We start from the raw sequence: 15,728 nt of genomic DNA on the forward strand, positions 1-15,728 counted from the left end.
CTAATGTGCATACAATATATGTCTAAAAATCTATATTTTCCAGTTCCTCATCGGAATGATCTTAGTTTGCAGTCTTAGGCAGATATGTAGCAGCAACAGGATTCTGGGAGATAAAAATGGTAGAGTGGCACAGCAAGAACTGGGCTATTGACTAGATAGGAAAACTCATTACCAACGTAGGATATCATTTGAACGGTCAAGATCAGTTCTTAGAAAAATGGTTTCCAATGGCTCAAAAATGTAGATTTATTTTTGTGTCAGGCGTGACTTGAGAAACTGCAATTCACTTCTGGTATGAGAGAATTGGCCATCTGCAAGGACGTTGCCCAGGGGATACCCAGAAGTTTTGATGTTTTTACCATCCTTGTGGGAGGCTTCTCTCATGTCCCCACAAGGAACGGGATCTGATAGAGAGAGTTCATCCATGCTCTCCCCAGCTTGGATTTGAACCAGCAACCTTCAGGTCAGCAACTCAACTTTCAAGTTGGCAGTCCTGCCAGCACAAGGGTTTAACCCACTGCGCCACATTGGGTGCCTGTAGATAGCTTACTAAGAATCTCAATAAAAAGTAGTATTTTCTTCCGAATTTAACAACCGTTGGAGGATACAATAGCATCTAGATCCAGGGAAGTCATGCTACCCCTCCATTCTGCCTTGGTCAGGCCACACCTGGAATACTGTGTCCAATGTTGACAAGCTGGAAAGCGTCCAGAGGGCGGCGACTAAAATGATCAAGGGTCTGGAGAATAAACCCTATGAGGAGAGGCTTAAAGAGCTGGGTATGTTTAGCTTGCAGAAGAGAAGGCTGAGAGGAGACATGATAGCCATGTACAAATATGTGAGGGGAAGTCATAGGGAGGAGGGAGCAAGCTTGTTTGCTGCTGCCCTGGAGACTAGGACGCGGAACAATGGCTTCAAACTACAGGAAAGGAGATTCTACCTGAACATCAGGAAGAACTTCCTCACTGTGAGAGCTGTTCGGCAGTTGAACTCTCTGCCCCGGACTGTGGTGGAGGCTCCTTCTTTGGAGGCTTTTAAGCAGAGGCTGGATGGCCATCTGTCGGGTGTGCTTTGAATGAGATTTTCCTGCTTCTTGCAGGGGGTTGGACTTGATGGCCCGTGAGGTCTCTTCCAACTCTACGATTCTATGATTCTATGACAAGATCAATGTATTCTTCAGCCTATATTGTTTATTTTTAATGGACTGCATTTATAGTTTAAGTTTTTAAAATATGGAATAGAAAGTCTCCTCCCTCCTCTTGAGTTGCTCTTTCTAAATGGACAGCAACAATATTAATTCTATACGGAAAATGCTACCAGGATTTATTTTCTCCGCACATGAGAATGTCCTGCCCTTGCAATACTTGTTTTATTTAGAGATACACAAGCAGCAGAGCATACAAGAGGCAAGCCAGCACTCCCACAGCAAACCTGCCAACCTCATATCAAACGTTCAGAGAGACCCTGAACTTCAGAGTGCTGCGCCTGCAGGCAAACACAGTAACTGGCAAATCTTCTTAATTCAAATGGATTCCAAACCATTTTCTCTGATCCCTACCTCTGACTCCAAGGAGCATATTTTTTAATTTGAGGTTCCCAGGCTAATGGCGGGTGAAGGCCATTGCCATGAAGGACCCTTCCTTTGTGACTCATTTCACATCCCTCTACATTTGCCCTGAAACACTGCAGATTACAAATAACAACACATGTTAAATTCAGAGGAAGCCTTATCACCGAAATTCAGACAAAAGATTCATAACTTGGTTATATTAAAAGTACCTCTTCCAAAAGAAACCACCGTGCTTTGTACTGAACTGACACACACCAAAATGTTGCCGCCTTAAGAGGAAGAGGTTGATCCTGTCTAGTAATTTTAGGAAACCAAAGACCCTTACCTGCACTCATGCACCATCCACAGGTCAATGCAGATAAACTGCTGGCTGCACGGATTGCTTTTGCAGGCTTCAGAGAGGCAGCCTTTTTTCACTCCTTGGGCACTCAATACCAGCTCCTTGAGGGAAGGATCTAGAGGTAGCCTGTAGTTATTGAATCTGACATCCTTCATGCATCCTAAGGCGAAATACAGAACAGACTTGATTTTTAAAAAAACTCCTGATCAAGAACTATTTTTGAAACAGATGTCGCAGGCCCTGTAAGACTGAGCATGTGTTATGTTTAACAATGGCCTCAGAGGTTCAGAAGCACATTAGAGCTCCCAGTCCATTCCCTACTTCTCAGCGCCGAACACTTCCCCCCAGATTGGCATTCATTGCAGGAGTTTGTTGACAATCTAAAGATGCATTCATCTACAACTTCCATCCTCCAAGACGCCATGGTACTAAGGATGGTAGATGTTGTGGTTAAAATCTGACAGCTATGGGAAGGTTGCTCTAGAGCAGGAGATGAACCCAATTAAAAACTGCTGGATCTCTGCAGCCATATATGAAACTCTTACCACTTGCAAGATGGGACAAATAATTCCAAATGATTACCACTAAATGCCTCTCCCAGCACACAAAGAGCCCCTCACCTCAGTCATTCGCAAGATGGCGACCCCACAATTTAAGGCCGAATGAGATATTCTGCATTTGCAAAGTTATATTTTTTGTTATATTTCTAAATGGTTAGGAAAACTTGATAACACGTTAAATTGTTTCTAACTTGTTGCAATATTGTAACATGTTGCCATCGTGAAATATATTGCTTTGAAACTGATCATTTTGAAACATCAAATCTGGATGTACAACTGCTGAATTTGTTTTCGAAAGGCAAAGAATTCCAAGTCATTTGATGACTGTCACCAAACAAAAATTACAGATACAGTAGAGTCTCACTGATCCAAGCTAAACGGGCCGGCAGAAGCTTGGATAAGCGAATATCTTGGATAATAAGGAGTTATTAAGAAAAAGCCTATTAAACATCAAATTAGGTTATGATTTTACAAATTAAGCACCAAAACTTCATGTTATACAACAAATTTGACAGAAAAAGTAGTTCAATAGACAGTAATGTTATGTTGTAATTACTGTATTTACGAATTTAGCACCAAAATATCACGATATATTGAAAACATTGACTACAAAAATGGCTTGGATAATCCATAGGCTTGGATAAGCGAGGCTTGGATAAGTGAGACTCTACTGTACTGTCAAATTGCATTTTGAAGACTAAGAAAACATGGGTTAACTATAAGTAGATTTTTGTGTGGAATTCTAAGTGTATATTTTTTGCACTAAACTCTCCTGAGTGTGCCATGGGGTTAAGAAAATCACACCTCTTGACCTCAAAAATATGAATAATGTCCATCCCTACAATACTCTTTTTCATATTCAATTAATACTCCAGACCATGTCTCAAATTGAATAGAGACAAGGGTGCTCATAAAATCCAATCTTCATCTTCACCCTTGTGCAATCTTCATTCTGAGTTCTTCATTCATATTATAAGTCTGGATTTGTAGCAAACTAATAGGTCGGGCACTGAATAATTCAAGGATATGAACTATATGCACTTGCAGCCTTCAAATGATGCCGCATTGTAACTCCTATCATCCTACAATCAATGGTGAGGAATGTTGATAAATATGTGGAGAGCCACATGATTTTCCACCCTGGCATGAAACTTGAGTTTTGCTCTTTCCCAAATGCTATAATTCTGAGCAAAAAGCAACATAGGTTTCTCTTTCATAGACCAGAAATGGAGACTCTATGGCTTTCTGCAAGTTCCATCATCATTCCATGAGCCGTGTTGACAAATGCAAATGGGAACCCCACAACATCTGAAGAGCCACAAGTTATCTATCCAGAAAATGTTATTACACCTATATTTTATACTATGCATACACAATCAGTTGCACAATGTCTTCTGGTCTTATTCCAGTAGGATGCACTTTTAAAATGTTACCCTTACTTCCACCCCTGGTTTACATGATGTTACAATTTGTTAAGATTAAATGAGTAAAATTAAAATAATCAGAAGTGGGAGAATAACAGGGCTGTCACAAAATGTCTCCTTGAAGCACTTTATTATTTTTTCATCAGCTCGATTGTTAGTTCCGCAAGGACAACAAACGAAGGCAAAATGCTAATACACAAATACTCTGAATAGTACATAAATGTCACTGCATAACTCTTTTAATAGCCCTGGCTCCGTGATGGACAGTTATCCGAGACAACGGTTAAGCAGAATATTATTTTCACCTTGGAAACCGTGGCTCTGATTGACAGAGTGTGTATTGCCAATGACCAAACTGTTGGGATCAAGGATGATCTCTTTGTAGACTCCCGCTGCCTTCAGGATTTCTCTCTTCCCGCCTCCTCCATCCAAGCGAAGAATGAACTCATTTTCATTTCTCTCCAGGGAAATTTGATGCCATTCTCCATTATCAACTTGATAGGAAGGAAGGCTAGTGACAAATGCTCCGTCACCCAGGTTGTAAGACACTGTTAATAAGCCAAGGACCACCTTGCAAGGAAACCAGGAACAGGTGTCAATCATTTTTGCCCATCTATATATATAAAAGAGTAATGAAATTTCGGCCTAGGACAAAACAACAAAACTACACATCCCAGAAACACTAAACTTGGCAGCACAACCCCTCATCCATGCCTCTACGCTCATAATAATAATAATAATAATAATAATAATAATAATAATAATAATAATAATAAAACTTTATTTATACCCCACCACCATCTCCCCAACGGGGACTCGGGGCGGCTTACATGGGGCCATGCCCAGGACAATACAATATAACAAAATATATAAAAATAATAAATAAATAAAAATCATATCAAAATACAATTAAATAATACAATAAATAAAATGTGCAGTACAACATAAGATCAAGAAAGCAATATAACAAGGGCGGGCCGCATGAACACTAAATTAAAATTCGGGGTGAGAAAGAGATCAGAATAAAAACCTCGGGGGACAGGGACGTCAAATAGTGAAACAGTCCAGAGGATATATGTTGGGGGGATTCGCAAAGGAACAGTTACTCTCCGAAAGCACACCGGAAGAGCCATGTTTTTAAATCTTTCCTGAAGGCTAAAAGGGTGGGGGCTTGCCTAATTTCAATGGGCAGTGAGTTCCACAAACAGGGGGCCACAGCAGAAAAGGCCCTCTCCCTTGTTCCCACAAGGCGGGTCTGGGATACAGGCAGTGGCGACAGGAGGGCCTCCCCTGATGATCGAAGGGATCGGGCAGGTTTATGGTAGGAGATACGATCACGAAAGTAGGTGGGTCCCAAACCGTTTAGGGCTTTATAAATGATGGTCTGCACCTTGAATTGGGACCGGAAGATGAACGGCAGCCAGTGGAGCTCCTTAAACAAGGGAGTAGATCTCTCCCTGTAACTCGCCCCCGTTATTAATCTGGCAGCCAAGCGTTGGACCAATTGTAACTTCCGGGCCGTCTTCAAGGGAAGCCCCACGTAGAGCGCATTACAGTAGTCCGGTCTAGAGGTAACTAAGGCATGGACCACCGTGGTCAAGTCAGACTTCACGAGGTATGGTCGCAGTTGGCGCACAAGCTTGAGTTGTGCAAAAGCCCTCCCGGCCACCGCCGACACCTGAGCCTCAAGCGTCAACGCTGAATCCAGGAGGACCCCCAAACTGCGGACCTGTGATTTCAAGGGGAGTGCGACCCCGTCCAGCACAGGCTGCCACCCAATACCCCGATCAGACGAGCGACTGACCAGGAGGGCCTCTGTCTTGTCAGGATTGATCCTCAGCTTGTTCCTCCTCATCCAGTCCGCCACAGCGGCCAGGCACTGGTTCAGCATCCGCGGGGCTTCCTTGGAATCAGATGGAAATGAGTAGTGGATTTATGTGTCATCTGTGTAGAGATGGCAACACCCTCCAAAACTCCGGATGACCTCTCCCAGCGGTTTCATGTAGATGTTAAAAAGCATGGGGTATAAAATAGACCCTTGCGGGACCCCACAGGGGTCCGAGCAGGTGTCCCCCAGCTTCACCATCTGGGAACGGCCCTCCAGGAAGGACTGGAGCCACAGCAGAACCGTGCCACCGAGCCCCATCCCGGAGAGCCTCCCCAGAAGGATACCATGGTCGATGGTATCGAAAGCCGCTGAGGTGTCCAGGAGAACCAGCAGGGTCACACTCCCCCTGCGGAGGTCATCCACCAAGGCCACCAAAGCCGTCTTGGTGCTGTGTCCAGGCCTGAAGCCAGACTGCGAGCGGTCCAGAAAATCAGTGTCATCGAGGAACTCCTGGAGCTGCGTGGCAACCACCCGCTCCAGAACCTTGCCCAAAAACGGGAGGTTGGAAATTGGTCTGTAGTTGTTACAAACAGATGGGTCTAACGAGGTCTTTTTTAGTAGCGGTTTTACTACCGCCTGCTTAAAGCAGGATGGAACTGACCCCTGACCCAAGGAGGCATTTATTATAGCCACAAACCAATCCAACAAACAGCTCCAGCTACTCCAGAAAATGGCAAGGCTTTGAGACTGCAAGGCTATTCACTGCTTTTCCATCTGCCCAACAAAGGATTCCCATAAGCCACAGCAAGGTGTGGCTGGGCAAAGCTAGTCATCTATATATATGTGTAATGTGCTGTTTTGCTATGGAGCAAGCAGCAAAACCACTGAACCAAATCACACCAAATTTGGCCACAAAAGACATAGTCATCCAGTCTATGTCTTTCAAACAAAAAAATGTAGAAAAATAAAGCCCAAATTAGAGGAGAAATAACTGTTTTCCCCCTTTAGAAGCGGCTCAGAACGGTAGGCCCGCCCCCTTTAGGCCCCGCCCACTTCGTATCCTTCAGCCAAAATGGCGCCCAGGGCACAGGCAGAGGTAGCAAGCAGCCAGGCTTTGAAGTAGTGAGGCTATTCATTGCAATTCTAGCAGCCCAAAAAACCATTCCCCTAGAACGCAAGTACCCAGCCTTCCAAGCAGCAAGCCTATTCAGTTACATTCCAACTCACCAAACAAGGATTCCAAAAGAAGAAAACAGCCAGGCTTTGGGGCTGCAAGGCTATTTACTGCTATTCCACCTGGGCAACAAATGATTCCCATAAGCCACAGCAACCCGTGCCCAGGCACAGCTAGTAATATATACTGAAGAACAGGACAAAAATGGTGGAAGGACTCTATAGATTAAACTGTGGGCTCCAAAATGCTGGTGTGTGTGTGTGAATACACATGAAGACAGGGTCAAAGTTCAGAGATGTAGCTCTTTTCACACGATTAGATAAATCCAGCAATCTTCCTGCAGGGATGATGCTATATTAATATATCAGGGTAATGTGAATTGACCGGTAAATGTGCACAAAGCATACATGGTTCATTTATTTATTGCTTAGATTTATATTCCACCACTCTGGGACAAAAAAAAAGCCAGCAGAAGCAAAGATGGTGGCATACATTCATATCAAAGAGAGGATAATGTGAGGAGCTGATGGTATCAAAAGAGAATTTTGCACCTTGCCTCATCAATATGGGTGGATATTTTGTAAGTCATACATTTAAATACTCACGACTCTAGGTACATTTCAACAACTGACGCTACAAGGTGGCTAGCCCACAAGGAGAGAAACGACATAGCAATTGGGCAATGCCACTATAAAATGACTTGACCTTTTATGATATTATTTTATTGTGTGCCTTAAAATTATTTCTGATTTATGGTGACCCTAAGATAGTGGTTCTCAGCCTGTAGGTCCCCAGGTATTTAGACAAAGGGTTAGAAGGCACGATCATCAAGTTTGCAGACGACACCAAACTGGGAGGGATAGCTAACACTCCAGAAGACAGGAGCAGAATTCAAAACGATCTTGACAGACTAGAGAGATGGGCCGAAACTAACAAAATGAAGTTCAACAGGGACAAATGCAAGATACTTCACTTCAGCAGAAAAAATGGAATGCGAAGATACAAAATGGGGGACGATGCCTGGCTTGACAGCAGTATGTGCAAAAGTTAAACATGAGCCAACAATGTGATGCGGCTGCTAATGGGATTCTGGCCTGCATCAATAGGGGAATAGCGTCTAGATCCAGGGAAGTCCTGCTCCCCCTCTATTCTGCCTTGGTCAGACCACACCTGGAATACTGCGTCCAATTTTGGGCACCACAGTTGAAGGGAGATGTTGACAAGCTGGAGAGCGTCCAGAGGAGGGCGACTAAAATGATTAAGGGTCTGGAGAACAAGCCCTATGAGGAGTGGCTTAAAGAACTAGGCATGTTTAGCCTGCAAAAGAGAAGGCTGGGAGGAGACATGATAGCCATGTATAAATATGTGAGGGGAAGTCACAGGGAGGAGGGAGCAAGATTGTTTCTGCTGCCCTGTAGACTAGGACGCGGAACAATGGCTTCAAACTACAGGAAAGGAGATTCCACCTGAACATCAGGAAGAACTTCCTCACTGTGAGGGCTGTTCGGCAGTGGAACTCTCTCCCCCGGACTGTGGTGGAGGCTCCTTCTTTGGAGGCTTTTAAGCAGAGGCTGGATGGCCATCTGTCAGGGGTGCTTTGAATGCGATTTCCTGCTTCTTAGCAGGGGGTTCGACTAGATGGCCCATGAGGTCTCTTCCAACTCTACTATTCTATGATTCTATGATTTGGACTAAAATTCCCAGAAATCCCAGCCAGTTTACCAGTTGTTAGGATTTCTGGGAGTTGAAGGGCAAAACATCTGGGGACCCACAGGCTGAGAACTACTGCCCTAAGACAAATCTATCATGGGGTTTTCCTTGGCAAGATTCATTCTGGGGATGTGTCTTTGCCTCCTTCTCCAACTGGGAATGCCTTGACCAAGATCATCCAGTTGGTTTGAGTCTCCATGTTGAGAAAAAAGCAGGGTATAAAGTATTATTAATAATAACAATAATAATGATAATATCCTCCCACAGCCAAGCAATCCAGAATTGGAGTACAGTGCTGAAACCACCAAAACACAATGTTTATAGATATTCTTCACAGGGTCCACATTAAACAATACTATCTCATGGTGGGGGAGCATTTCCATCAAGTCCTTCCATACTAGGTTTTATTTTCCCTGTCAATATGACAGTGAAAATAGATATTTTTCCCTCTGAAAAGAAAACTATCCTTCACTTGCACTGCACGCACCCAAGCCATCCTTCATTCATGCTACATACAGACAAGAGACCAGACAAATGATTCCACGAGTAAGACATACTCACACATTGGAGGGCTTATTACAGCAGACCGCAATCACCAAGGTCATGGCACAGGGCAGAGAGTGCACCAAAGTACTCAGAAAATATTCTGATGGCCAAGCTTCTGAAATGCTATTCTATATATGCATCTGAGGTTGCATGAGAAAAAACTATCGTGAAGGAAGCTGTATACTTCTGGAAGGCAATAGCCACCTGTATATCCACCACCACCATTGGGGAAAGATACATCCAAAACTATGGAAAGGGCTGTGACTAGTTTCCACCTCCCATAATTCCACACCAATATCCAGGAATTTCACAATGTGAATCGGCCTTAAGGTTTGGATAATGAAGATTATGTGGCACTCTTAGCAGTTTCTATAAAGGTTTTATAGACTAGTATGGCCCTTCTGGATTTCACTGGAAATGAAAAGGAACCAAGGGAACAAATGCAAAGCTATGACAACTAACGGACCGCATCAGGAGAGATCGATCCTTTCCATGCCTGACTGGGTTGGAACAACTCAGGAATTAACTCTGAACTGACATTTGACCGCCACTCATCATCATCCTTCACCTGGAGGGTGATGTGTTCATCCTTGCTCCGGGAAGACATGCTCATGATAATACCGTTGGGCTCTCGCATCCTCATCATGGCCTCGACTAGTGTTCTGCGAGAAGGTGCGCTGAAAGGAAGCTGGTAACGAATGTGACTTCCTGGCCCAAAAGAGTATTCTTCGGCAACTAGAGACATTGGGGGAAATAAAGCCAGGCTTTTAGAATTACCCTCCCCTCTGTTGGAGTTTTAGAATACTCTGGCATATTTAGAAGGTAAATGCTACGTAAAATACTGAGTTACAGTAACTAAATATAAAGTGCAAGTGGATGGTGAAACCATGATTGCATCATATGTGAGTTCATAAGCAGCCTGCCATCACATGGATTTTTGATGGATAATGGATGGCTGGTTATTGTACGTCGGGGATTGCTGTAAATATCTGCATTGCTGCAACTGAAAATAAAGCCTTCCAAGTTCGCTGTCAACTGTTTCCCCCAAGTATCTCCCACACAAGCGTGTTTACAATCTGCTCAGAGGCTGAGTAGCTCCCAGTGCTCTGCATCAGGGTTAGAACCCCTGACTCCCTCCATATAGACCAGTAGTTCTCAACCTGGGGTCCCCAGATGTCTTTGGCCTTTAACTCCCAGAAATCCTAACAGCTGGTAAAATGGGCTGGGATTTCTGGGAGTTGTAGGCCAAAAACATCTGGGGACCCCAGGTTGAGAACCACTGATATAGACACTTACCGTATATACTCGAGTATAAGCTGACCTGAATATAAGCTGAGGCACCTAATTTTACCACAAAAAAACTGGGAAAACATTGATTCCAGTATAAGCCGAGGGTGGTAAATTTCAGAAATAAAAATAGATACCAATAAAATTACATTAATTGAGGCATCAGTAGGTTGAATGTTTTTGAATATTTACATAAAGCTCAAATTTAAGATAAGACTGTCCAACTCTGATCCAGTCATTATTCTCATCTTCTTCAATGTCAATGTGCTTATGTATCCTTTTAATACTAATAGAGTAAAATAATACATGTAATAATAATAATAATAAATACAGGAAAATAATACAAGTAATAATAAACAGAGTAAAATAATAAATGCAATAATAATAATAAGATCAGAGTGAAATAATAAATGTATTAAAAATAATAATAAAAATAGAGTAAAATAAATGTAATAGTAGCAACAATAATAGAGAAAAATAATAAATGTAATAATACCAATAATAATAGAGAAAAATAATAAATGTACCATATATTCTCGAGTATAAGCTGACCCAAATATAAGCCAACCAGGACCCTCACCCAAGTATAAGCCGAGGGGGGGTTTTTCAGTCTTAAAAAAAGGGCTGAAAAACTAGACTTATACTCAAGTATTCCTTTGGCTATTGTAGCTTTGATTATTCGCAGACAGCTTGCCTCTGGAACTGCTCTACTCCATCTTTCACATCCCGCTCCCACCATGATCCAATCTGGGCATGGTGACTTTTTTCAGGGTCGTCTTGCTTTGCATGGAGCACATACATGCACATTTGGTCCAAAGCACAAAATTCCACATATTGCTTCCATCCCCTTCACTTTAGTTAATGGATTGCACCCCAGAGCCCAGGTGCCTCCACAGTTTTCCAGTGACCAAACAGCAGGTGATCTCTGGGAGGACCTCTTGAAGCCCATCAATGAAGGGAATTTCAGAAAAATATACTCTACACTATACCGAGAGAGAAAACCATTAGCTCACCTTTGTCACATTTAGATCCATAGTAACCTGGCAAGCAGTGACAAGTGAATGAGCCCCACTCGCCATGACATCTCCCATGCGGGCCACAAGGAGAGGAGCCCCTCTTCTCACAACCTCCATCTGTCAAGGTGCAACCAGGAGAGCTATTCAAAGACTCTGCAGGAGATTCAAGGTCATACAGCTATAAGAGAAAAAATAAAAGAGAATTATGATCAGGTGCCAAAAAGGAGCTCCAAAAAGCCAATACTGTGAGGAACAGACTATTTCTTTTCAACATTGTGGCTGACCAATCTTCTGGCATCTCAAACATAAATGTAACTGCAGCCTACAAAACAGAGGTGGGAAACCCATGGCTCTCCATATGTTGTCAAGTTACAGTTCACATCCAATTTGGTCAGTAAAGCCAATGGCAAGCCATACCTTGCCTATTCCTGCTCTATGTACAGGGAACATACATAGTATAGCACGGCCAAGGATTTTTCCCCATTTAATTAAATCTGTTAATACTATGCAAATTCTCCACTTTCCTAAATATGTGGCACATTTCCACAGAGGTGTTTCCCCTAATTATTGTTATACTTTTGTTCCCAAAGTACAAGTGCTAGAATGCAAATGATGTATGTAGCTGCACAATGTGCGACTCACATGGGAACATACAGACAGTAATATGAGGACCACCAAATTTTGGGGAGGTACATCATCAATAGAAGGGAGATAAGGAAAATAGGTCAAATGAGGTGCTGAATCACAACTACACCTGTCCCAAGCAAAGTGGAATTTTACTGGACTGAACTAAAACACCCTTTGCATTCCTGTCCTAGGGTATGTGCCTCTCACAGACTTGGAAAAAATATAAGGCTTTATTTGGATACATCCTAACTTTAAAGCAAACCACTGTGTGGGAGTCTCAGTGTTCAGTAGCATCATATTATAATAAGAGTCTAAGGTAAAGGTTTCCCCTGACGTTAAGTTTAGTCGTGTCCAACTCTAGGGGTTGGTGCTCATCTCCATTTCTAAGCCGAAGAGCTGGCGTTGTCTGTAGACACCTCCAAGGTCATGTGGCCGGCATGACTGCATGGAGCGCCGTTACCTTCCTGCCGGAATGGTACCTATTGATCTACTCACATTGACATGTTTTCGAACTGCTAGGTTGGCAGAAGCTGGAGCTTACAGCGGGCGCTCACTCCGCTCCCGGGATTTAAACCTGGGACCTTTCAGTCTGCAAGTTCAGCAGCCCAGTGCTTTAACACACTTCACCACTGGGGATAATAAGAGTCTAGATATCCCTTTTTAAAAACCCTAAAGTCTTCATTTGTATGAACTCACACATTATTCTAATAACCTCTGACTTACCTGAGTGTCCAAAATAAGATTGCGAATGCATCCATTAAAATGTTTCTGTTGTAACTGAGGGTATGAATATGGAACCGATTCCTTTACTCCACCCAACTGAAGAACCTGATTCATGTTCAAGTACCTTCAAAACACAGAGGTGCTAAATAAGAGATGAATGTTAGTATAACTATGCTACAAAAAAAGAGAGCTGCCTAGAGCGGTTAATAAACCAACTACTATTGCAAATCTCCAAAGCTGACTCCTACAGAAGCTTTTATTTGGTTGCAAGTATAAACCAAATTCTTGGATGACAGAATATCATTGAGTCAACAGTGTCACTCAAACACAACAGTCACAGGCAAGATGTACTCGGCTCAGCGTTGAAAATATTGGGTTTGGGAATGGGGGAATACTCTGAGTCTATGCCTCTTTATTCAAAATTAAGAATATATCAATATGCTACTGTTCATCCACAAATAGGTCAAAGCTTTACACAACAAGGACTGGTTCTTACAGCCACTTGGGATTTGTTTTCAATTGCCTGAGACAAAGGCATTCCCTCCATTCCATTTACAGAAGCTAGCCAGATTAGCAGCTAATTTAGCAGTTGGATTTTCTTCAACCTTCAGTGACGAGAGAGTGTCCTCCATTATATAGTCATTTCAGGGTAAGGTATAAAATGTGATAATGTAAACATTACCTCCTTGCTTGTGGAACAAAGGCCACCACTTCACAGTTTGTTCGGTCTTCCGTAGATAGCCATTTTCCTACTCCTTCCATCTCTGACACAACTGCAGTTCTACAGTGATCCAGACTGAATCGCACATCCTGCACCCAAACAAAGAAAGCCACCGTATCGGTCTCCAGTATTCTTTGGCTTTGTCCCATGTCCACCACATATGGTCGAAAGTACCTTGTGATGGACATGTGACTAAACAAAGGAATACTGGAGACTGAAAGAGGGTTTGATGCAAAAGATAGTTAAAATCAGAACATAGCTTCATTTTTATTGGGACTTCCAAATGAACAAAGATCAAACATATGTTTCAAGCTATGGGGCAAGGAGATATGAGAAGATCTGGCATCAATCATAGTTGGAGACATAGTTTGAAGGAGAAGGCCTGTAAAGGTTTACCAAAAATTTGGGAATATAATTCTACGTATAATTACAAGAGGATAAAAATTTACTGAAAATCACTCAAGCCGAACCTCCTGATGTATGTTGCTTTTTCAAATGATCACAATTTGTCCATCAGCAACAGATAAAAAAATTGATATGTAGCAAAAGGGTGCAATTTACCTGCCTGCCACTCCTCACTTCCAGCCGATGCCACTTTTTGTCTGTAACGTTCACATAACTAGGCAAACGCAATTCTGTGGTGCCCAAACCATGGTCTACTTTCAGCACAGGAATGCCATCCAAAAGTTCTGAGATTAAGGACAAAGAAAAGAATAGATATAGCTTTGGTCCCAAAAAGGCACTAGGAAGGAAATGAAGAGTTGTACTTTCCAGTCCTTGAGTTTCATTTAATTCATTTCAATTTGCATCGAACTACTTGAATGTGTTACTGGATGTTACATCAGATGTTGCATCAGAAAGCTGGCATGGTCAGTGTTTTGGACTAAAATGTGTGGGAGGTACTACTTCAGGTCCCTACTCAATTCTCAATAATGGATGGAAAGTGGGGAGATGAAATTGACTAATTCCCCACAATTTCCTCCAATTCTGCAATAAGATAAACACTTCAATCCTAACTACACTTAATCTAGAGTAATGGTTCCCAACCTGTCATACGTGGACCACCAGTGGTCCCCAAGAACTAAAATATGGTCCGTGGCCTCACCGTTATGACACAACGAGAGTGACTGATCTCGCGAAACCCTCTTAAGGTGCTGAGACAATAGGGATGTCAGGAGCGGAGAGGTTGACTACCCATGAAAGGCATGACAACAAGCCTCCTGACTGCTGCTTCTCCTCCTCCCTCCCTCCCTCCCTCTGAGAGGAGCCATTCCTTGTGGTTCCTGGAAGCAGGAACGCCTTGGTGTCATCACTTTTAGGCCTGTTCCTGGGGTTATTTGGAGTGCTGATTCAGAAAATTGCATTGGATAGACCACATCACCTCTAGATTATTAAATATGCTCTGTGTGAGAGCAGATGGTGACTACAGGATGGCATATGTTTTGTATCAGAAACTTGAGCTGATGTGGCCTATCCAATGCAATTTTCTGAATCAGCAGCCCAAATAACCAAACTGAACCTAAAGTCGACCAAAAACTGATTCGTAATCCTTTTGGTACTAATGTTGGAGAGTGGTCCCTGGTCAAAAAAAAGATTGGGAACCACTGATCTAGAGTAAGTATCCCTCACTACACTGAAATTGATCAGTAAGTGGACATGCAGAGAATTGCACTGCAAGTGTCTTAGCATACATCTACACAGAAGCACTGGAACAATGACAGATTCTAATCTATTCCCTTGTGCTGTATTTCTAATGACTTCATCCACTGCCACTTCAAGTCCAATCTGTTCTTTGTCTTAAAAGAAAAGCTCATCCATATTTTACGGCTTCTTTGCACCATGTAGTATAGGTAGGTATCCGTTCTTGTCTCAGCCTCTTCCCTTATAGGTGGTCAACACTCCCTCCAAAAGGAAATGGGGTGATTTAGGCTAACATTAAAATATGTTTAGTATTATGGTCCCCTGAAGATAAGAACTATCTCTGGAGCAATAGAAGTGGCTTTTCCCCTCAATTTGTCCTTCCTACAAATATGATAGTATAACGAAATTAGCTTTTCTCTAACAAGCCTCGAGAAAGACAACCTCTGAAGAAGCAGGTCTGCATTTCCACCAAGTCACAAAAAACAACACACATGAGTAAGTCTTCATTAATCATGTAATACCTGCCTCAAAATATCTGAAACACTTAAAGAAGAAAGATGT

The 15,728-nt window shown here is 42.6% G+C and overlaps 1 protein-coding gene across 1 annotated transcript in view; it reads right to left on the reverse strand.

The window, feature by feature from the left end:
• Positions 1-15,728, reverse strand: part of LOC100556134 (neural-cadherin) — a 152,552-nt gene that overhangs the window by 23,774 nt on the left and 113,050 nt on the right. The window contains exons 24-30 of the mRNA XM_062961661.1: positions 14,088-14,215; positions 13,488-13,615; positions 12,806-12,929; positions 11,453-11,633; positions 9,721-9,887; positions 4,200-4,464; positions 1,896-2,070 (exon numbers count right to left, since the gene is read on the reverse strand). Of these exons, the coding sequence (XP_062817731.1) occupies positions 1,896-2,070; positions 4,200-4,464; positions 9,721-9,887; positions 11,453-11,633; positions 12,806-12,929; positions 13,488-13,615; positions 14,088-14,215 (1,168 nt within the window). The remainder of the gene's footprint in view (positions 1-1,895; positions 2,071-4,199; positions 4,465-9,720; positions 9,888-11,452; positions 11,634-12,805; positions 12,930-13,487; positions 13,616-14,087; positions 14,216-15,728) is intronic.

Source organism: Anolis carolinensis, unplaced genomic scaffold, assembly GCF_035594765.1.
Source record: "Anolis carolinensis isolate JA03-04 unplaced genomic scaffold, rAnoCar3.1.pri scaffold_9, whole genome shotgun sequence".
In the NCBI taxonomy this organism is placed as follows: domain Eukaryota; kingdom Metazoa; phylum Chordata; class Lepidosauria; order Squamata; family Dactyloidae; genus Anolis; species Anolis carolinensis.